This window comes from Urocitellus parryii, chromosome 15 (assembly GCF_045843805.1).
Source record: "Urocitellus parryii isolate mUroPar1 chromosome 15, mUroPar1.hap1, whole genome shotgun sequence".
NCBI classification, from domain to species: Eukaryota; Metazoa; Chordata; class Mammalia; order Rodentia; family Sciuridae; genus Urocitellus; species Urocitellus parryii.
The window spans coordinates 7,786,572-7,807,947 of NC_135545.1; the positions used below are offsets into that span (position 1 = coordinate 7,786,572).

The 21,376-nt window shown below is 50.2% G+C and overlaps 2 protein-coding genes across 3 annotated transcripts in view; both read right to left on the bottom strand.

Annotated features, from left to right (window-relative positions):
- Positions 1-31: 31 nt before the first annotated feature.
- Positions 32-6,990, bottom strand: Grwd1 (glutamate rich WD repeat containing 1). 2 transcript variants are annotated; one of them, XM_026406308.2, is made up of 8 exons: positions 6,831-6,990; positions 6,254-6,448; positions 5,524-5,641; positions 4,947-5,115; positions 2,510-2,723; positions 2,233-2,375; positions 1,813-2,010; positions 32-917 (listed from the first exon to the last, which is right to left on the bottom strand). In XM_026406308.2, the coding sequence occupies exons 2-8, from the start codon at positions 6,438-6,440 to the stop codon at positions 600-602; spliced, it is 1,347 nt and encodes a 448-aa protein (XP_026262093.1). In that variant the 5' UTR covers positions 6,441-6,448; positions 6,831-6,990; the 3' UTR covers positions 32-599. The 2 variants fall into 2 exon arrangements, with proteins under 2 accessions (XP_026262093.1, XP_026262092.1); XM_026406307.2 differs by lacking the exon at positions 6,831-6,990 and having other exon boundaries at positions 6,254-6,722.
- A 1,319-nt stretch (positions 6,991-8,309) lies between these two features.
- Positions 8,310-21,376, bottom strand: part of Grin2d (glutamate ionotropic receptor NMDA type subunit 2D) — a 31,298-nt gene continuing 18,231 nt past the window's right edge. The window contains exons 10-12 of the mRNA XM_026406336.2: positions 10,494-10,681; positions 10,060-10,292; positions 8,310-9,836 (exon numbers count right to left, since the gene is read on the bottom strand). Coding sequence (XP_026262121.1) covers positions 8,508-9,836; positions 10,060-10,292; positions 10,494-10,681 — 1,750 coding nt within the window. The 3' untranslated portion in view covers positions 8,310-8,507. The remainder of the gene's footprint in view (positions 9,837-10,059; positions 10,293-10,493; positions 10,682-21,376) is intronic.

Genomic DNA, 21,376 nt, shown 5'->3' on the forward strand with positions numbered 1-21,376 from the left:
CTAGAAGGACCAATTTCTCAACAGCACTTCAGTCCTCATTTGGGTCTTTTATTGCCTCTTTGATCTTCCTCCCCCAACAGTACCAGCCCTCAGCTCAGGGAGGAGAGGGCTCCCTACAGACCCCCTCACTGGAAATTCCTGGCCAAACCCAGCTGGCTAGAAGACAAGGTGAAGACAAGGTACAGAACCAAATTCCACCAGAGGAGCCCATACCTCAAAGTTGGTCCAGCCAAGGTAAAGCCCTTGAAGTCCCTGGGGGAGACCAATAGTCAAAACTAGGTCCTGGGGCAGAGGTCAAAGGGTCAAGCCAGGTGACAAAGCCGACAAGAATTCCATATTCAAGCCATAGTTGGCTAATCAAGTGCTCTGATTGGTGGAGGTCTTTGCTGGAATCATCTTTGGTGGCATGGCTTCACAGAGCCAGGGTCAAACCAAGTCCTTCAAGGGAGCAGAATCCATCTTTTCTGCTCCATGGGCCAGTTAAACTAAGCCCTTCTTTTGGGAGGCTACTCAAGAGACCTGAATGAACCCCTTCCAGGCAAACCAACTTCAGCTTCAGTTCCCAGGTAAAAGGCAGGGCTGGAAGCCGTGGGGTTGCCTCAGACGCTGATGGTGCGGAATACGGTGAAGCCAGACAGAGCGGTGCTGACCAGGACCCCCGGGCACTGCGGGTGCCAGTGCAGCTCCTTCAGGTCTGTCTCACCCTGGTGTACGAACAGCAGCTGCTGCGGGAGGGACGCCAGCCCAGGGTCAGCCTCCACGTCGCCTGCCTCAGGGTCCCGCTCCACAGCCAGGTCCCACTGTGTGATCTGGTTGTCTGCACCTGAGGCTGCGAAGACCCCGCTGTCCTGGGGGTGCCACTCAACAGAGGTCACAGGGGCCACATGCTGCTTGAAAGTGGCCACTGGGGAGCCAGACTGCAAGAAAAGATGGGAGTCAAGGGCTTTGAACACTTCAGCCTGAGCATCAGAGTTCACACATGGTGTTTACCCTTAAGCCCCAAGCCCACAAAAGGTAGATGGCACAAAGGACAGCAGCAGTCCCAGGGGCTGTGGCTTCATCTGCAAAGCATTTCTCAGCTCTGGGATACCAGAGCACTGCCCCTGCCCACCCCTCGACTGCCTCATTTCCCCTTCCCATAAAGGAGGGGTGTTTCCTAGTGCTGTCCTCACTGGTCAAGGCCAAGGCCTCAATAGGGCAGTAGCACAGCTCTCCAAAGCTCCAGGCAGTCATCAAAGGATGACAGCACCTGTGTTGGGCAGAGGTGCTGCTGGAACGGGCATCTCACTAGCTGGGACTGGTCCATTAATGGCTCTGGGCCTGCTGGCCTGGAAGCTTCCCTAGAGTGATTCTACAGAGTTGATTAAGTTGAAGGGGAAAAAGAATTACGATGTGGTGGTGCAGGAAGGACAGACAGGTGACGCCCTGGCTCCATCTAGAGGGACATCAGATGCTGCGGTTTCTCCTGCCTAGGGGGCCTCTTAGATCTACAAAGTCAACGTTTAGCTGTGACATCACTTCTGCTCCTGTCCTTTCATTGCCCGGTTTCCTCTCCTGCAATGAGTGAGGCGGACCCCAATGCTGTAAAATCTACTAAAACACAACCCACAACTCCTGAAAGCCAGCCTTGGGAACTTGGTGAGACTGTGTCTCTAAGTAAAAAATAAAATAAAAAGATGGGCTGGGGATGTGGCTCAGTGGTTAAGCGCTGCTGGGTTCAATCTGGTACATCCTGCCCCCGCCAAAAGAGGCTGGACTGGACTATTTTAGGAGGGAAAAACCTACAGATCCTGGTGATTTCTGGGAAAATACCTTGAACTGCCGCAGGTCCCAGACCTTGAGGGCCCCATCATCCCCACCACTGAGCAGAAAGGGCTCCCGGCGACTCCAGCTGATGACGTTGACATCCCCATCATGGGCACTGGCTGTGGTGAGCATGCAGGCCTTGCCAGGGGCAGCCCGGATGTCCCAAATGCGAATGGAGGCATCAGCGGAGCAGGAGGCAAACACCTGAACAAGTAGAATAATTCTGAGTGCTCAGATGTACCTCCAACCCTTCCTGAAGACAGGAACTCATCTACCAGCTACTGTCTTTCCATACGCCCCTGATTAGGGCTTAGCCTACAAACAGAATCTCTCAGACCCCAGTTCAGTCCCCTCCTCCCACGGACTCCAGGTCCCTATCCTGCCCCATATCATCCCAGGCATCTAAGCCCCCAAGTCCTCCCTCACCGTATCCTCAGTTGGGGACCACTGCAGGTCCTCCACGGAGCGTGTGTGGCCCACAAATGGCCGCTGGTCCACATGCCAGGAACCACCATCTGAAGGTGTCCAGAGGTGAATATTCTTCTGACAGTCACCAGTCAGCAAGCGACCTGGGGGAGTCAGGAAACTACCTCACCCCACCTGTCCACAGCTCCCTGCCCTCATTGGAGTCTAACTACCCCCTCCTGCTGTGGACCTTGTTCCCTCACACCTCCCCAAACCATGTGAAAACCCCAGGACTCACCAGGTACCCGGGAAGACCAGTCCAGGGCAAAGCCCTCACCCATGTGGCCAGCAAAGGTAAAGATAGGCTTCACTCGGGCCTGCTCATCCCGGAGGAAGACTGCCATGGCCTGGGGGTCATCTACTACCTGCAGAAGCCGCCGCAGTGCAAACACCTCCACCTGGCCCTTCTCTGACCACACTCCAGCCACAGGTTCTTCACCCAGCCACGATACCTTCGGGAGAGGGGTGCATGAAATAGAGAATAGGAGGCTCAGGGTGGAACCACAAGCTCCCAGCAGCCCTGAGATTCAGAACTAGAGTTCCCCAGATACCCCAGGGTTGGCACTACTAACTCCCCAAAACCTTTGTGGGAAAGAGATCACAACCTGCAAGACCAGTTTGTAACTGGATCAACTCCCCAGACTATAGCAGAGGTAGGTAGTGTGGGTGAGAGCACAAAGCTCTGAGACGCCTGGGAATTGTGGCTGGCTAACTCCCGCCCGCTTTAGGAGCGCGATCAGACTCTGCTGGGGCCACAATGGACCAAACTAGGCTGATGCTGCCACCGTGAGGCACCATGGCCAGCTCCAGCTGAGGCTTCCGCTCTTCTTCATCTTCCCAATGCTGAGGGATCACAGGGGTCAGTCCTCAGATCATTTTGACCCTGTGTGTTTGCTCACTGGGAGATATCATCCAGCCTCAAGGCTTCCAGCACCCCCTAACCCTGACCTCTTTCCTCTTCCACCAGCTGCAGCCTATTCCCCCAAGTGCTCTCCATCTCAAGCCCAAAGCTTCAGGACTCCTGGTTTCTTCTTTCTCATATCCAATACTCATACTGGCTACACTAAAAAAGCACACTCCCAACCTGTTCTCTTGACCTCTATTGTTGACACTCACTCTCTAGTGATTTCATCTTTCCCTTGAATTACTCTAACAGCTTTCTCTAGCCCTCAACCTTTAGACTCTACAGCAGTCAGAGGGAGCCTTTTAAAACAAATGTGAGATTCTGTCATTCTCTGCTCTAAGCCTCCAATGGTTTCCAATTTTTCCCAAGTAGAAGCCTAAGTCCTCTTTTTCTTTTTTTTTTTTTTAATCATTTGGGTGGTACTAGGGATTGAATCCAGGCCTGCTCTACCAGAGCTATACTTCTAGCCCTTGTTATTTTGAGAAAGAGCCTCACTAAGTTGCCAAGGCTGACTTCAAACCATCCTTCTATCTTACCCTCCAGAGTTACTGGGATTACAGGTATGTGCCCCTGTGCCCAGCCTGAAATCCAAGTCCTATTAATGGCCTAAACCATCTTTATCCTCTGTGCCCCTCCTCCAGATCTTGCAACCATCTCCCAACCACTCTATTCCAGATATCCTGGTCTCCCCAGCTTCCCTTGAAAGCTATCAAACATGACAAAACCAAGTCCTTTTGCACCTGATTTCCAGCACCCCCTAACCCTGACCTCTTTCCTCTTCCACCAACTGCAGCCTACTCCCTCAAGTGCTCTCCATCCCAGGCCCAAAGCTTCAGGACTCCTGGCTTCTTCTTTCTCATATCCAATACTCATGCTGGCTACACTAAAAAAGCACACTCCCAACCTGTTCTCTAGGCCTCTCCTGCTGACACTCTACTGCAAATTTTGCTTGCAAATCTGTTGTAACAGACATCATGGGCTCACTCCTTTACTTCCTGGGGGTCTATTCAAAGGGTACCTGCTCATTAAATACTCTTAATTATGCTCTTTAAAATAGCAACGCTACACCAGAAACACTACCCCCCTTATCCTGCTTAACTGAAATTCTTCTCCACAAAACTTAGCACCTTATGACAAACTACACAGGTATCAACTTCTTCTTATTCCTTTCCCCACTGGCATATAAGTTCACAGGGCCAGAGATGCTCAACATTTATGGGTTGAGGGAGGTGGGAGGGAAGAAGTTGCAAAAGGTGTTTAACATTGTTAGAGTGTACTAGAAAACTTCAGCTTACCCATTAAAAAAAAAAAAAAAAAAAAAAAAAACTCAACATTTAGGATAGTACCTGAAGCATAGCATAGTGTACTATCTCATTTTATTTGTGCACCTATTTGATCACAAGATTTTTAACGGTGAAGCAAACAAACTTCTAAATCCCAAAACCACATCTCGGTAATCACTTAACAAAAAATATCACACATTAAAAACAGATGCTCTTCCAGGGCACTATACATTATTTCATTTTATCCTCACATCAGTTCAATAGGCTAAATTTTATAATTCTTACCATTTTACATATAAGGAAAGCAAAAGATACAATAAATAATACCATAATATAAAACAGTACCTAGCACATGACAATTACAAAGTCACATGCCAAGTACTTTTCTAAAAGTTGAAGGGCATGAGGAGGTGCCCAAAAAATCTGTGCACATGGTGGGGTTTGACATCCTCAGAGAACGCAAAGTAGATTACTGGGACTATCCTTACCCGAACTCGGTTGATGCCACCATAGTGAGGTACCATGGCCAGCTCCAGCTGAGGCTTCCGCTCTTCTTCATCCTCTTCATCCTCTTCATCTTCCTCCTCATCATCATCACTGTCCTCTGAGGATGGGGATTTAGTCCCATGCAGATTGTGCATTCGAAGTATCATCAGTCTGGAGGAGGTATGGGATGAGTCAGGCAGTCAATATCAAGATGTTAGTGAATGTCAAGAATTACAGCAAAGGGCTGGAAGCCTGTCATGCCAGCAGGGAGGGTGAGGCAGGGGGATCATGAATTGAAAGCCAGTCTCAGCAATTCAGTGAAACCCTGTCTCTAAATAAGATGAAGAAAAAAAAAAAAAAGGCTGGGATGTGGCTCAGTGGTTAAGTGCCTCTGGGTTCAATTCCTGGTACAAAAACAAACAAAAAAACAAAACAAAGAGGGCAAAAAGGAAGCTGGAAACTCAAGACTCTTGGGTCCCAGTGAGGCAGAAACCCTAACTCCTTGGTCCTGAGGAAGGAAGCTGTATGTGGAAGCTCAGACCCTTGCTCCCAGGAAAGAAAGCCACGGATCTCACTCACCTGTTGCTCTGGGAAGTCTCCGCCTGGGTCCCCGCACACAGGTAAAGTGTAAGAGGAAGCTCTGTCCGGTTGTCTCCCAGGTGATCTCGCACTATGTCGAAGCTGAGACAGGGGGCACCTGGGGATAGAAGGAAAGAGGATTTAGGATAGGACAATCTCAGCCTCCACCTTCCTCAGGGACCAACCATCTCCTGTGTGACATAACCTCTCCTAAACCCAGCTTACTTTCTTTTTTTTTTTTTGGTACCAGGGATTGAACTCAAGAGCAAATAGGCTGGGGATGTGGCTCATCCCCAGCCTATTTTTGTATTTTATTTAGAGACAGGGTCTCATTGAGTTGTTTAGCGCTGTTGCTGACGCTGGCTTCGAATTGGCGGTCTTCCTGTCTCAGCCTCCCGACCAGCTTTCTTTTTCTGGGCATCTATTCTAGGTTTTTTTTTTTTTTTTTTTTTTTTTTTTGGTGGTGCTGAAGTTCGAACCTGGAGACCTGTGCATGCAAGGCAAGCACTCTACCAAATGAGCTATCTCCCCAGCCCCCTTTTTTAAAAAAATATTTTTATTAGTTGTTGATGAATTATTTTACTTATTTGTATGTGGAGCTGAGAATCGAACCTATGGCGTCACACATACTAGGCAAGCGTTCTACCGCTGAGCCACAACCCCAGCCCCAGTTTAATGCTCAGGAACAGTCCCTTCCTCAAGACGCAGGAGTCCGAGCCCTCAGTCCTACCAGTCTGTGCACGGTGGTACAGCACATAAGCCTCCTCATCCATGACCAGCTCCTCTCCTTCGCGCAGCGGCGGTCCCCGGCCGGGCAGGTAGACCTGGGGCGGTCCCTCAGTACCTGCGTCCCGGGATTCGGCCTCCATGGGTTCCCCAGTCTCACACGTGCGACGCCTTCCCTTGCGCGCAGCCATCTTCCACCCTTCTCGCGGCCGTCGCGAGGTAAGAGCGTCACTTCCGGGTCTCGCTTCCTACCTTCTAAGATCCGCCCACTGCGCGGTTGCCCTGGAAACCTCGCGGACCACCAATTAGAGGGAGCGGAGCCTTGAGAGACCCATAACTAACACGCAGAGTCCGAGCCCCAGGAGAGGACTCCGCTGCTAAGGAAAAACTGAGTTCCGCGTGACCTAGGGCGCCTTTCCCGTGGCGATGGCAAAGGCTCGTGGGAGTTGTAGTTTTACAGGAGGCCGCCCCCCAACCCCCATTTACTAGAGTTCCGAACCCGCCTCCATCTTCCACCTTTCATTCCCAGGGCTGTCTTTCCACTTAATTAATTATTCATCTATGCAAACTCGAGCACTTACTGGCAGGGTGACTGAGTTTCTGCTCCCTGAGGACCCATAAAGCCGGTTTCTTCTTCTCTCCCCGTTATGATGGCTGTAATTTATTTCAAAAGTCTCTAGTGTAGACAGGCTGGATATTATGTGTAAGTTAGTCGGTTAAATCTACCCTCTAGGGACAGTCAATTGCCTAACCAGGCGTTTACACTGCAGCTCTGGTCAGCGAGCACTTACTCAGAAAGTCCACCCTCTGGAGGCAGCTATTACAAATGCGTTGGCTCTCTTTATCGCCTATCGGTACCAGCAGTTTGGTTAATTGGCGTAATGAAATGTTAGAAATAGATTCTCATTGGTGAGATTAACAGCATACAAGGGTGGGGATTGGCTGGGATGTGATAAGACTCTCCGTGCTTGCCTGAGCAGGGCATTATGAATCTAGCAAGCCTTGTTGCTTGTGGCCATAGGAAATGGGACCCTGAGTTTGATCCTGAAATGTTTCTCTATACCGGATTTTTCTCACCACTCTTTTGAGGGCTCTCTCTGCCCTGGCCCACTCTCGACCTCTTTCTCCTCAGTTCTTTTCCCACCTCCTTTTCCTGGGTTTTTCTCCACGTCCCTTCAGAGTCTGTTCTGATTCTGTCTCCCCTTCCCCTGTGGGACATTTCTCAGTTTGTTTTCTCCAGAGAAGTTAAGGGGGACTAAGGGACAGATACAGAGCTCAGGCTTGGACTGAGGTGGCATAAAAACATGGTTTATTCCAAACACTGCGATGTGGAACAGGAGCGTGGAAGGAAGGTTGGTGGTGAAGTGTGAAGATCCTCCCCTCCACAACCCAGCCCCAGACCCTGCTGGAGATCTGGGAAGAGGAGGCTTTGGTGGGGGGTCTGCTGGGTCATCACTGAAGGATCACAAGGGTTGGGTTTAGAGAGGATGTGGTTGGTGACACTTGGAGTGGTAGGGAGATGGGAAGGGTGGAAGTTTGGGCTTGAGGGGGTTTGGGATCACTGAGGGACAGGGGAAGGTGGGGCTTCCGTTGGAAACAGGTCGTAGGTCAAAGTAGGGAAAAAGCCAACGAGAATGGAAAACAAGGAGGGGTGGGGTGTCAAGGTTTGACATCAAGGGTCACAGTCTGGTTGGGGCACAGTCTGGGGTTCGGGTCACAGTCTGGGGTCGGATGACCATTTTAGGTGTCGGAAGTCACAGTCTGGGGTCAGGGGTTTCTGTGTGGCGGGGCCAAGGTCTGGGGTCACAGTTTGGCGAACGCGTCTCACAGTTTTGAGTCCCGATGGATGAAAGGTTAAAAACGGGCTTCCCCGGAGGCGTGGCTGGGCCGGGGAGCTGCACAGTGATGTGGGGACCACGGCCCCGGGCGTGGGGGCGGGGCGCGGGCGTGGAGTGACCCCCCCACCTCCCGCCCCATCTGGTGACATTAAAAAGCCCTTGTCGGGTTTTAAAAAAAGTCGGGTGGGCTCCATGACCCCCCGCCCCCTCCCGCTCCCTGGCTCTCAGGCTGGGTGAGATCTGGGCAACCAAATCCCCTCTGGCTCGTGGTTCCCCCAATGCAAGGGGGCGCTACTCCAGGCGGGGTACGGTCAGTTCCATTCCTTCCTTCCCAACCCACGCGGGTCCTGTCTCTTGAGCGCGCCCCCTCGGGCCGTGGCCTGCGCTGACCGAGGGGGCAGTGGGGCCCCCTGGGCCGCGTCATACTTCGGACTCTAGGCTGGAGAAGTGCGCCGAGCCCCTGCGGGTGCCCAGATCCCCGCCCCGGTGTCTCCGGTGAGGCGCGGCGGGCAGCGGTGGCCCCCAGTGCGCGGCGTGCGGGCACCGGCGCGCGTGGCGGGAGGGCCCCGTGAGCCTACGCGCGGGGGCCGCGCGGGGACAGGAACTGAGGTCCTCGAGTGAGCGCGAGGTGGGCCCGGGTGGAGGGAGGTCCCAGCCCCCCGCGGTGCGCCGGTGCCGATGGTGGTGTGGCGCGGGGGCTGGCGCTCGGTGAGAGGCCCGCGGGCGGTGAGGGTGCGGCCGCGGGCATCCGCAGCGGGCCCGGCGCCTTGGCGGGGGCCCAGCGGCCCAAGGCGGAGGTGGCGGCGCCCACCAACCGCCGTCCAGGCCGTCGTGCGAGCAGCTGAGATGGCGCGGCGGAGGCAGCAGCTCCAGGCTGGCGCAGTGGCGACAGTGCCAGGCAGCTGGACCGCTGCGTGGGGGCAGGTAGTCCCAGCTGCCGGCGCGCCAGCCCCCAAGCTTGTCGACCGACCAGTAGCGGCCGGGTGGCGGCCCCAGACGTTCGGCGTAGGGATAAGGGAAGTCGGCAAACCACCACGGCTCCAAGCCGCCCAGCGATGCGCCGCCCAGGCTCTCCGAGTCCTCCGAGTCCGACGGCGACGGCTCGAGGTCTAGGTAAGGGCAGGGGGGCGGCGCGGCGCGACACGGGGGCGGTGCGGCTGGGGCCCCGCCCGCCGCACCCCCAGCTCCCCCGGTGCCGCCCGCCCCAGGCCCCAGCAGGGGCTGGCTCTCGGGGTCGGAACGCGGCCAGCGCGCCGGCGCCGGCGGGCTCTCGTCCTCGAAGGCCAGGCGACAGAGCGGTGGCCCGACGCCGGTGGCCGCGGCTGCGGGGGGCGCGGGCGGCGACGGGAAGCCAGGGAAGGAGCCCGCGGGTGGCTCGGCCGGGTCCTTGTCGCGCACGATGGCAAAGTAGGAGGGCGGTGGCTTCTGTGGGGGCTGCGCAGCGGGAGGGGACATCGGGCGCCCGGCCGCACCCCGGGGCGCGGAGCGCGCCTCGCTCAAGCCTAGGCCCTGTGGTTCGATGGGGCCGTAGTAACGGTGGAAGCCGTCGGCCAGGCCCACACCTCCCGGCGGCCCTGCGCCCTTGGCCCGGCGCCAGCGGTCCACGGCAGCGCGCTCTCGGGGCACGAATGGCGCGGGGCCCGGAGCCGGCCGCGCAGTGGGGTACGCGGGGCTGGGCAGAGGCTGAGGAGGCGGAGGGGGCTTGGCTGGCGGAGGAGCGGCCTCGGCGCTGCAGCAGCTGTACATGCCCTGTGTGGCGGGTGAGAGAATGGGGTCAGCGCAGGATGCAAGGACATCTGCCCTCCCTTGGGGGTGCTTCCCTCCTCTCCAGGCCTCCGCCTGGGACCCTTCCACTACCGTTAGTCCCTGCCTCTTTCTCCCCACATCTACGCCTGCGTCACCACGTTCTTCCCTTCCTTCCTCAACTCTGCCGCTACCTCCCTGTCTCTGCGGGTCTCCTCCCGCTACATACCCTGGAGAAGGCCAACAGGAAGTCCATGCGGTGGGTGGGCCCCAGACAGTGCCTCAGGCGCCAGTAGACCAGGTGTTCCCAGGCGAAGACCAGCAGGGAGAGGCCCATGGCCACTAGGAGCATGTAGAAGACACCCGCCATGTTGTCGATGTCCAGCTTACTGCTCATCACCTCGATTTTGTCATTGTGGCAGATCCCAGAGAGCCACAGCCTCTCCAGCATCTCGATCTCATCTGGGGAAGGTGGGGTCAGAGGTCACCTGCTATGAACACCCTCTCAGGATCCTCCCCCCTCTGTTATGGGAGTCCACGCCCCCCAGCCCTTCATCTAGCAGACCCTGGTGTCAAGGTCCCCAATCTCTCCTTCCCCAGGTCCCAGGGGTCCCATTTTCCCGCCTCCCATGTGAAAATGGAAGTCCCTGCAGGCAGCCCCACCATCCCCCAGGAACTGCAGCAGTGCCAGGTCGATGGGCCGTTTCCAGCGGGAGCCCTTGTGCAGGGCGATGCCATAGCCTGTGGTGGCGAAGACCTTGCCGGAGCCTATGGTGACAAGCTTGCAGCCCTCATCCTTGCGGGCCATGTAGTTGAGCACTGCTGCATCATAAATGAAAGCGTCCAGCTTCCTGAGGACAGGGGGCATGAAGGCAGCGTGAGTCCCATTCCTTTGCCATCATGACCCAGCCCAGAAGCTCTCTCACCCCTAACCACCAGTCCCTCCAAATCTTAACGACCTGGAGCTCTTGAGCAAAGACAAAGCTCTCTTGTGCTTTAGTTTCAACCTCTGTAAAATGGGCATAATTGCAATATCTCCAGTCCAGAGTTTTTGCAAAGGCTGGATGATGCTTGATGCAAAGGAGGGGCTGGAGAAATGTTAACTGTGACATTTGATGAAATAATGAACTGTTTTTAATTTTCACTGTAGCCCTCCAGAGAAAATCCTATATATATATATTTTTAAGTAGAAAACCTATTTTTCAAAATGGTTCTAGGGGCTGGGGGTGTAGATCAGGAATAGAGTACTTGTCTAACATGAGTGAGGCCCTGAATTCAACCCCTAGTACCCCTAGTATTTTACAATAAAATAAAATGAATAAGAATTTTAAAATACATAAATAAAAGGGTCCTGCACTTTAAAGAGGAGGATTGAGGCTTCAAAGAGAGAATGATAATAATAATGTGAATGACTGCTTATGTTGCACATAGACTACACCAGGCATGATCTATCTAACCTGGAAATCCGGCTAATCCTCACAACATCCCTATGAGATAGAAACTATGATGTCCATTTGTTTTCAGATGAGGAAACACAGGCCCAGAAACATACCTTAACATACTTGGGTCCTCCCCCCAGGCCCTATTTTCTAAAACTTGGGGGGATGAGAAGCAGGGGTATGGGATTGGTTCTCATGGATGAGACACTGTGGCCCACACCAAGCATCACTCTTCCACAACTGTGGCCAGTCTGTACTAATCTCCATGATTACTGTACTCATCTCAACCTCTCCCAGGAGACTGAAGCCCCAGGGAGCAGGATCCCAGTTGGTCTCATTCCCACATGGCCAGGGCACAGTTCCTGACACATACAAGGCAGCTGATAAATATCATCAGAATAAATGAATGAGTGAATAAATGAGTCCAGGCCAGGGAACACTTTGTAACAATTCTGTGATATCAGATAAATGTTTATGATCTGTCCAATGAAGGCATCCAGGATGTATTAACACAAAACTAGCCCTGGAATTCCATTTAGAATATGACCTCATATTTATTTATTTTTTAATGACAGGCAGTGGGGTGAAATTCTGGTCATTTCCTCTGCAGACACCAGACAAGTCCTGAGAGGGAGGTACCTGTCTGTCTAGCCTAGCATTGTCCAAAAGAACTGTCTGCCGTTTTGGGATATTCCAGTGTGACTGCCCGACAGGGCAGCCACTAGCCACATATACCTCTTCAGCACCTGAAGTGTGACCAGTGGGATGAAAAGATGGAATTTTAAGTTTATTTAATTTAAAATGAAACAGTGTTGGAGAGTGCCAGGGCCCGGGGAGTACAAGGTAGGCAATGACACAAGCCTGGAGCATGGGTTGCAGAGAAAGGAAAGGGTCTTCCAGGGAAGAATGCTTAACCTTGACTTTTGAATTGCTAGCCTGTTTTTTCTGTTTTCAGTGGTGCTGGGGGTTGAACCTGGGGCCTCTGAGTACACACACACACACACACACACACACATACACACAGACACACAGTTAGGCAGGCTTTCTACCAGAACCCTTAGCCTATCAGCTGGTGTAAATCCCTGTGACCAAAAACTCAGAAAAGCTCTGACCGCACACTAACATGGTCACACATAAATGCCTGAAGTGTGTGGGAATGAGGAAAAAAGGCTGAATTAGTCCATGCCCCTGACCCGGACAGCGGAGACAGACTGGGAGCAGCTGCCCCAAATTGAATGGACAGAGCAGAAGCAGAGTTGGGGTGGAGCAAAGAACACAGAGTTTGAGAATTAGCAGGGTCTCGGGGAGAGCAGTCACTGTCCAGTCCCGAGGCTGGAGAGTGGGGTCTGGGTTAGTTTTCTGTAGATCCAAAAGGGCAGGAGATCCCTGCTGGCATCAGAAATGGACCTGCAGGCAAGAAAAATACCGCCACTGCCTGTGGGCGCTTTTGCCTTGCAGGGAAACTATAATTTCTCTCTAGGTTTCTCTTTGTTTAGGAAAATGCCCTTGGGGGCGAAAGGTGAATTGCACTCCACTTTTGAGTGGGAAGAATTTGGAGTTTCCAGAGTCAGCCTGAAGAGGAGGAAGGGAGGGGCTATGGACTAGAATGAGATGGAAGGAGATCGTCAAGGGTCCTTAAGGAAATGGGGGCAGAGGGAGAGCCTGAAGAGCATTTAGAGAAAACTAAAAGTTAAGGCTTTCAGTGGTGGAAATAACTGAGGGAATTTTAGGAAGGTGGAATCAAATGATGTTCACTTGTTTTTTTTTTTTTTGCTTTGGGGATGGAACTCAGGACCTTGAACATGCCAGGCACGCACTCCACCACTGAGCTGCACCTCAGCCCAGCATTCATTTTAAATTGTTTGCTCAGTTGTTCTGGGATCTAGTGCCTAGCTCCTACCACCTCCCAAACCTAAATCGGTATTAAAACTCAGCTATTTGCCAGGTGTGGTGGTGGCATGCCTGCATCCCAGTGACTCAGGAGGCTGAAGCAGGAGGATTGCAAATTTGAGGCCAGCCTCAGCAATTTAGAGAGGCCCTAAGCAACTTGTCTCAAAAAATAATCTCTGGGGATGTGGCTCCGTGGTTAAGTGCCCCTGGATTCAATCCCCAGCACCAAAAAACTAACCCTCAGCTGTTTCCTACAGCTTTGGTTGGGGTACAAGTTTGGAGAAAAATAAAAATTCCCTGCCTCTCTCTTCTTCAGTGTTTATTTCCACTCTGTCATCTTCGATCTAGTGCCTGTCCCTCCTCAGCTCACCACCCTCCCCTGACTCCACTTTACCCAGTATGACTTGAGTTATTTGGGCTTCAAGGCCCAGGCCATTGGACATCTCCTCACCCCTCCTTACCTCTCTGCCCCCATGCCCCTCCATTGCTTTGGGGGAGGCACACTGGTCTTCCTGCTGCTTGAGGGCCTTAGCACGGGCTGTTCCCTCTGCTGGAACATTCTTCTCCCAGATAGCCACTGCCTCAACCCCTCACTCCTTCAAAGGTCTGTTCAAAAGACACCTTCTCAAGCCCCTTACCTAATACTGCAGCCTGTAGCCCCCTCCCAGGTCTTGCAAACGCTTTCACCCTGCCCTGACTTGGTGATAAGAACTTACCCCTATGCCTCAGAACACACCAGCCAACGTTTTTATCTGTTCACTGTACTGCCTGTCTCTCTCCACTGGATTTTCATCCCATGAGGGCAGAGACTTTGCCTTTCTGGTTTAAAACTGCATCCACAGGGTCTAGAACAGCATCTGGTATACATGAAGTACTTAATAAAGACTGGCTGAGTAAGCTGGGCATGGTGTGCTGTCAGTCCCAGCTACGGGAGACTGGCAGAAGGATCTCTTGAGCCCAGGAATTTGAGGCCAGCCTGGGCAACAGAGAGATCCTGTCTCAAGGAAAAAAAAAAAAAAAGTGGCTGAGTGAATGAATTCAGGCTGGATGGTGGGCTGGGCCCTGGAGCAGAGAGGTAAGACCTCATTCCATGGAAAAGTGGCCAAGAGGAGTCCTCCTCAGAAAAAAGCAAGAGGAAAACAAGAGACACTTTCAAGGAGTGTACAGGGAAGGTGTGTGTGTGTGTGTGTGTGTGTGTGTGTGTGTGTGTGTGTGTGTCTATGTGTGTGTATTTGTGTCTTTCCTATTTTAAAAGAAATAAAAATAATGCCTGCTTTAGGGAAAGGGGACTTGAGGTTTGTGCAGCTCCTTTGTGAGTGGAAAACTGAACGTGGCTCATGGATGGGCCCCGGGACAGGCTGGGTGCTTTATTTCCTGGTAGGAGATGCACATCCTTCCTCTCTTGTGAGGTCACGCGCCCTCCCTTGTGCCTCGCTGGGAGGGTGGCACTTTCCAGTGCTGTCCACTGGGGTAACCACTTGCCACATCTGGCTATTTACATCAGAATTTTAATTAAAAATCACATTCCTTCGTCACACCAAGCACATTCAATAGCTGGGGACTGCCCCTGGGGCTGCACAAGTCTAGAACCTTCCCATGGTTGCAGAAATGTTCTGTCTATTGGAGATACCTGCCTGTCACTGGAGTCTGCTGGGGCACACACGTGCCTGTCTCCTAGTCTGGAATGAAAGCTCCAGGGACTTTGATCTGTTCACTGCTATGCCCCAGCACTCTGGCTTAAGAAGACCTTAATAAATATTTACTGGGTGCATGAATGAATGCCTTTTAACTTCCATGTCATTACGGGTTATCTTGTCAAGGAGATCATGGCTTATTATTTTCTTCTTTGTTCCTCTCTATATTAAAAAATATATATATCCCAAGGGCCGGGGTTGTGGCTCAGTGGTAGAGCACTTGCCTAGCATGTATGAGGCACTGGGTTCAATTCTCAGCACTGCATATAAATGAATAAAATAAAGTCCACCGACAACAAAGAATATACCAAAAACTACGTGTGTGTGTGTGTGTGTGTGTGTGTGTGTGTATCCCAAGAAAAGATAACAAAAAAATCCCCCAAAAAACACCATCATTGGAATTCCAGGAAAAATATGGTTTAGATCACCCTACAGTAAAGTTCAGCAACCCTGCTCAGCACTCATAAGCTTACCACTTCCAGAATTCTAGACCTCCATTCCCAAATGGGAACAGATACAGAGGATTACTGGACATCAGATAAAGATACAAAATGGATAAATGGGGGAGGGGGAAGGAGCTTTGGTGGAAACAGTGAAGATGAGAAAATATCTTAAAAGTAAAAAACTATAATGTCAGAAAAATAAGATACTACAACTTTGAACCATGATAGGATTCTGTAAAATAGCATAATATGAAATTCACAAAATACTATAAAAGTCCAGAGACCAAAAAAAGAGTTGTTAAAAATTAATAATATACTTGACTGAGGATGTTGCTTAGCAGTAGAGTGCTTGCCTAGTATGTGTGAGGCCCTGGGTTCAATCCTTAAGCCCCACCACAAAATATGTGTGTGTGTGTGTGTGTGTGTGTGTGTGTGTGTTGTATGAAATAGTAGAAATGAAAAGCTTAATAAAAGGGTGAAAGAAAAATGAAAATCTTGCAGGAAGTATCAGAGAAAAATAAGACAAAGGATAAAAGAAATGGACAGTCTGAGAAGTTTAATATCAAATTAATATGAACCAAAAAAAAAAAAAAGAACAGGGAAATGAATGAGAAGGGAGAAACCGTTCATAAAAGAATTCAAGAAAGGGCTGGGGATGTGGCTCAACTGATGGTGAGCTCGCCTGGAGTGCGTGGGGCCTGGGTTCGATCCCCAGCACCACATACCAACAGGGATGTTGTGTCCGCCGAGAACTAAAAAATAAATATTAAAAATTCTCTCTCTCTCTCTCTTTCTCTCTCTCTCTCTATCTTTAAAAAAAAATTTAAAAAAAAAAGAATTCAAGAAAAACAAATTTCCTCAAAACAAATGGCATGAGAATACAACTGAAATGCAAACAGATCAAGGCATGTTGTTAATAAATGTCAGTATCTGAGGACAAGGGAAAGAACGAACAGACCATACACAAAGGCTTGGAAGTCTGAATAATTTGGGGTTCCTCTCCAGTAATACTGGACAGTAGAACATAATGGAGTCATACTTCCAAATCCTTAGAGGAAATGATCTCTACTGCAGAATTCTATACCCAGCCAGGCTGTCTATTCAGTATGAGGACAAAGACTTTTCTGATATGCAATATCTCCAAAAATATTTCTCCTATATGCCTTTTGTCTGGATGTTTAAAAGCACAAGGGAGCAAAACCCAGGTAAAGTAACAATCTGTGATTCCACAGAATCCAAACTGGGAGCAGGCTAGAAGGCCAAGAGAGACCTCTTTAGTAAAAGGAAATTAAGAGAGCATTTGATGCTTCTGAACATAAAAAGAGATTCAGGTAGTTAACAGAGAATTTGGGTTTGAATTAATTAAGCACAAAGAAAACTCAGCCACTAAGCAACTGAAGGGGAAAAAAAAAAGACAATTATTAACTCCAGAAAAAAAAAAAATCAAAGAATTGTGTAGGAGAGGAATGTAATCATGGTTTACTACTTGTGGCAGCTGGGAGAGCATTTACATAGTCATAACATGTAAACACTGAATATTCATCTAGTCAGAATCACAATGTGGGAGGCTGGAAGGATTTAAATAAGAGCATGAGTATGTGCCTTCCATAGTGAGAAGTGGATGGAAAATGCCTAAAACTGAAAAAAAATCTAGAGGTAGCAGTACAAAACTGGTATTTAGAGAAATAGCAAAATGTTACAATGAAAAAGGTGAAAGCAAATTCTTCCAGGTGGGGGACATGGGAGGTAAGCAGATGGGGGCCTGTTGTTTTTCATTTCAAAAAATCTTATATTTTACTTTCTAAACTGTGTGGATGGACAACTGATAAAAATAGAACTAAAAATTAGAAAAAATGTAAAAGGGATACTGGGGGGAAAAAAAGAACTCAGCAGAAGCAGGAAATCAGAGCAAGAGGTGACAATGAGAAACACAGGGGTGTCCTTTGTGAATTGGGAGGGGGCAGGGGAGCAGCTCTGGGTTTCTCACTGTGTACACAAGGCAGTGCAGCCCAGAGGCTGGGAGCCTGGGCTGCAGAAGCAGCTTAGGGTTCAAGTCCTAGTCCTGGTGATTAGCAGCCGTGGGAATCTTGCTGTGCTTGTTTCTAATAATATTAACCTAAAATGGTCATGAAAGAGGCAATCAAATTAAAATGAGGGGCTGGGGTTGTGGCTCAGAGGAAGAGCACTTGCCTAGCATGTGTGAGGCACTGGGTTCGATCCTCACCACCACATAAAAATAAAATAAAGGTATTGTGTCCACACACAACAAAAAAAATGTTCAAAAATTATTTTTAATTTAAAAAAGATTAAAATGAGGTCACAGGGTGGGCCCTAAATCAATAAGACTGGTGTCCTGATAAAAAGGGGAAGTTTGGACACAGAAGCACTTAAAAGGAAAATAATCTGAAGAGACAGAGAGGACACAGCCACCTGTGAGCCAAGGAGAGAGAGGCTTGGAGGGATCCTTCCCTCCCAACCCCCCACGATACCAGGATTTCCAGCCTCCAGAATGACAGGCCAAAAAATATGCCATCACAGTAGCCCCAGCAAACTAATCATGAGCTAAAATGAGTTAGAGCAGACTTGGAATATAATAAACACTATAGTAAATTAAAAAGACAGTGGGAATGAGACCAAGCGTTGGCAAGGATGTGGAACAGGTGGAACACTTGTACTGCCCATGAGAGTGTGAGCTGCCACAAGCACTCTGGAAAACACCTGGCAGAATCCATCACAGCTGAGCATGTCCCTCCCTTGACCCAGCTGATCCATCGATGGGAGCAACCCCCCCACACCCACAAAAAAAATGAAGGTATACATCCTCCCAATACTTACTATAGTAACCTGTTCATAATGGCCAAACTCTAGAAATGACCTAAATGTCCTCTAACAGCAGAATGGAAGAATTTGTGGTATATTCACTTAAGGGTATACACAATGGCACACACAGAAAAAAGCCAGCGACCAGGTAACAATGTTGAGAAAAACACACAAAAGACATTATGTACCCTGTTTGATTCTGTTAAGATGATGTTCAAGCCAGGCGCAGTGGTGTGCCTGAAATCCCAGTGGCTTGGGAGGCTGAGACAGGAAGATCAAGAGTTCAAAGCCAGCTTCAGCAACTCAGTGAGACCCTATCTCTGGTAAAATATAAAATACAAAAAGGGCCTGGGGGTGGGGGGGCTCCGTGGTTGAGTGCCCAGTTCTGGTACTGGTTCAATTCCCAGTAAGAAAGGAAGGAAGGAAGGAGGGAGGGAGGGAGGGAGGGAAGGAAGGAAGGGCAAAGGAGAGCTTTTCCGGGAGCTGGAAAGATTTCCATACCTTCCTCTGGTCCCATGGGTGCATGTGCATGTATAAACAATCAATGGGTGGTCCACTTTTTTGTAGTTTGCTCTTCCTCACTGTATGTATACTATATCTCAATTTTAAAAAAGGATGATGATAATCTATAAAAAGACATGGAATGAGGTCTCCAAGCTATTTTTACTCAGTAAAAGCCGGGAATGTGGTTGACATTTGTATGGGGACAGGGGCATACAGGTATCCTTGGCTCTCCAAAGTCAGAGAGGGGGACAGATTCATTTTGTGAGATGGGCAGTTTCCCTGGCTAGTCACTTTCTCACTCTTGCTACCCAAAACTCAGGAACCAAGTGGATTTGGAAAGTGGGGTCTGAATTCTTGCTCCCTAAGGCCAAAGACAAAGTGTGAGGTGTCCCTGTGGATGAGAGGAGGCTGTTTGTAACCAAGCCTCCCCCTGGCAGGTGCTTAGTGAGGTCAGGGTGGCTCCGTGAGCAGAGCTGGGAAAAACAGTCTCGGCTTTGCCCAAGAGAGGATCTGGGATTCCCAGGAGCCTTCCTGGAGGGAGGAGCTGGGGAAGGAAACGGTAGAAGTGGGAAGCAGGGAGATGAGCAATGAGTCAGCGCTGGCTGGGGAGAATACTCTGGGGGGTGAGTAAGGAAGTGAAAAAGTCTCCCAGGGGCCAGGGGTGGTCAGATGCCTTTTATGTCTTCTGTTTGTGATGACCACTATGACACTTTTCATTTAGGTAATGCAGACCTGGGCTGTCTGCTGCGGTGACCTCACACTGCTCGTGGCTCTGAGCACTTGAGACGGGAGGTTCTGGACTGGTGGGTGCTGTGGGTATGAAATGCACACTGCATTTCAAAGACTGCATGTGGGAAAAGCTTGGGTAAAAGGTCTCAACCATGTTGCATTGATTATGTGTCCAAGTAATATACTGGACATATTGGGACAAGTAAAATATATTATGAAAATTAATTTCACCTGCTTCTTTTTCTGTCTCTTAATGTGGCCACTGGGAAACAGCACTACCCGAGGCTCGTGGCATATCTATTGGCCAGTGCGGGCAGAGCTTGGCCAGTCTTCAGGCCCCTCCCCGTCTCCCCACCACACACAGTGGAGGCCTTCTGGGTTCCAGTTCTGGTTCATAGACTCTGAACTTGGGATGACACACTAGGACCAGTCAGATGGTCCAAGGAAGTGAATTAAATCAGCAAAGAGGAGCTTAAAGCCAGGGTGAACCCGAGAAACCCAGGAACTTACAGAATTCCCAGAAGCGGGCTCTGAAGACAATGTTACATAGGTCCTGAGGAGCTTGGAAAAACTTTGGATGAAATCTGAGGTTGGGGAAGGAAAAGGAAGGAAAGAGGAAGAAGTACAAGTAAGAGAAACAGCAAGAGAGAGTGGGGGGGAGATGAGAAGAGGAAGGAAAATAAAGAGAAAAAAACAATTCTAAATGGGTACTGTCCAACAGGACAGCCACAGACCAGATGGAGCTATTGAGCACCTGCACTATGGCAAGTCCAAGTTGAAGTGGGCCTTGAGCATAAAATACATACTGAACGCACCCCCCCCCCGCCAACATCATCTCAATGTTCATATCAATTGCACGTTGAAATGATAACATTTTGAAAATACTGGAGTAAATAAAATATATTATGAAAATTACGGGCTGGGGCTGTGGCTCAGCGGCAGTGCACTTGCCTGGCACGTGTGAGGCACTGGGTTCAATTCTCAGCACCACATATAAATAAATACAATAAAAGTCTATCAACAACTAAAAACATATTTCAAAAATATTATGAAAATTAATATCATCTATTTCTTTCAGTGTGTTTCCAAGAAAATTTTAAATTGCAAACCGCTCCTCAGCTCTGTTCTAGAAAAAAGAATGGAAGGAAACAACACAGACATTAAGAAGGAAAGAGCGATTTTCACTTTAACCACAAGCAAGGGCAACCAAAGGAATCATTTAGTGAGAGGGGAAAAGAGAAATTTAAGAAGGGAAACTTGGTTCCCAGGCATCCGAACTGAAGGCTAAGAGCCCTGGACAGAAACAAACGTGTTCTCGATGCACCCCTCCATCCTTCTGTTCACTAGGTTTGGAAACAGAAGAAAAGGCAGAAACCAGCGTAGGGAGAGTGTTCTGGAAGGAAAGCCAGGCTTTTCCCCGCAGCCGGTGGCCGCACACCTGGGAGAACCTGCCCTGAGGTGGGAAGGGCAACGGGACAACCACGTGACCAGGTCCACCCTGGGTGTTGCTGATTGGGCCTGATGTGGGCACCTGACCCTAGCTGGACCAATCAGATCCTTCCTAGTGGGAACGTGAAATTGAACTGGTTTCCCAGAGCCGCTTGACCCCGGCGAGGGATCCTTGACCCATTTTATGGTGGCAAAAGTTAATGTTCAGGACCTGAATTGTGTGCTCCAGGGTCGGCAGCAAGTAAGGGGGATAGCTCTTTCAAACCCAGGACTACCTGGTTCTGAAACCACTGCGGTTAGGTGTCCCCAGGATCCTGCGGGACTCCCGGGCCTTGCAGGAGCGCTGAACCGGGAAGGTGAAGGAATGCGGTCTCCAGGGAGAAAGGAAGCCGCTGGGAGCACCAGGGAAGCAAGCACAGCTGCGGAGGAAGATGGCCAGAGAGAAAGTTCCTGTGACCAGAGGCTCAACGCTGAGGCACTTTAGAGGCCTTGGGTTTTAGACATCTGTGGGTTTGCAGCCTACCCCACTCCAGCAGAAGCTTCAAGTCTACGGGAGGCAGGCATCTGGCAGAGCGCCT

Excerpts from the sequence above, each read along its gene's own strand:
- Grwd1 (XM_026406308.2), bottom strand. The coding sequence starts at position 6,440 with ATGGCTGCGCGCAAGGGAAGGCGTCGCACGTGTGAGACTGGGGAACCC. Across the intron at positions 5,116-5,523 it reads GAGACTTCCCAGAGCAACAG|ACTGATGATACTTCGAATGC; the intron begins GTGAGTGAGATC and ends TACCTCCTCCAG. Across the intron at positions 2,376-2,509 it reads CTGGTCTTCCCGGGTACCTG|GTCGCTTGCTGACTGGTGAC; the intron begins GTGAGTCCTGGG and ends TGACTCCCCCAG.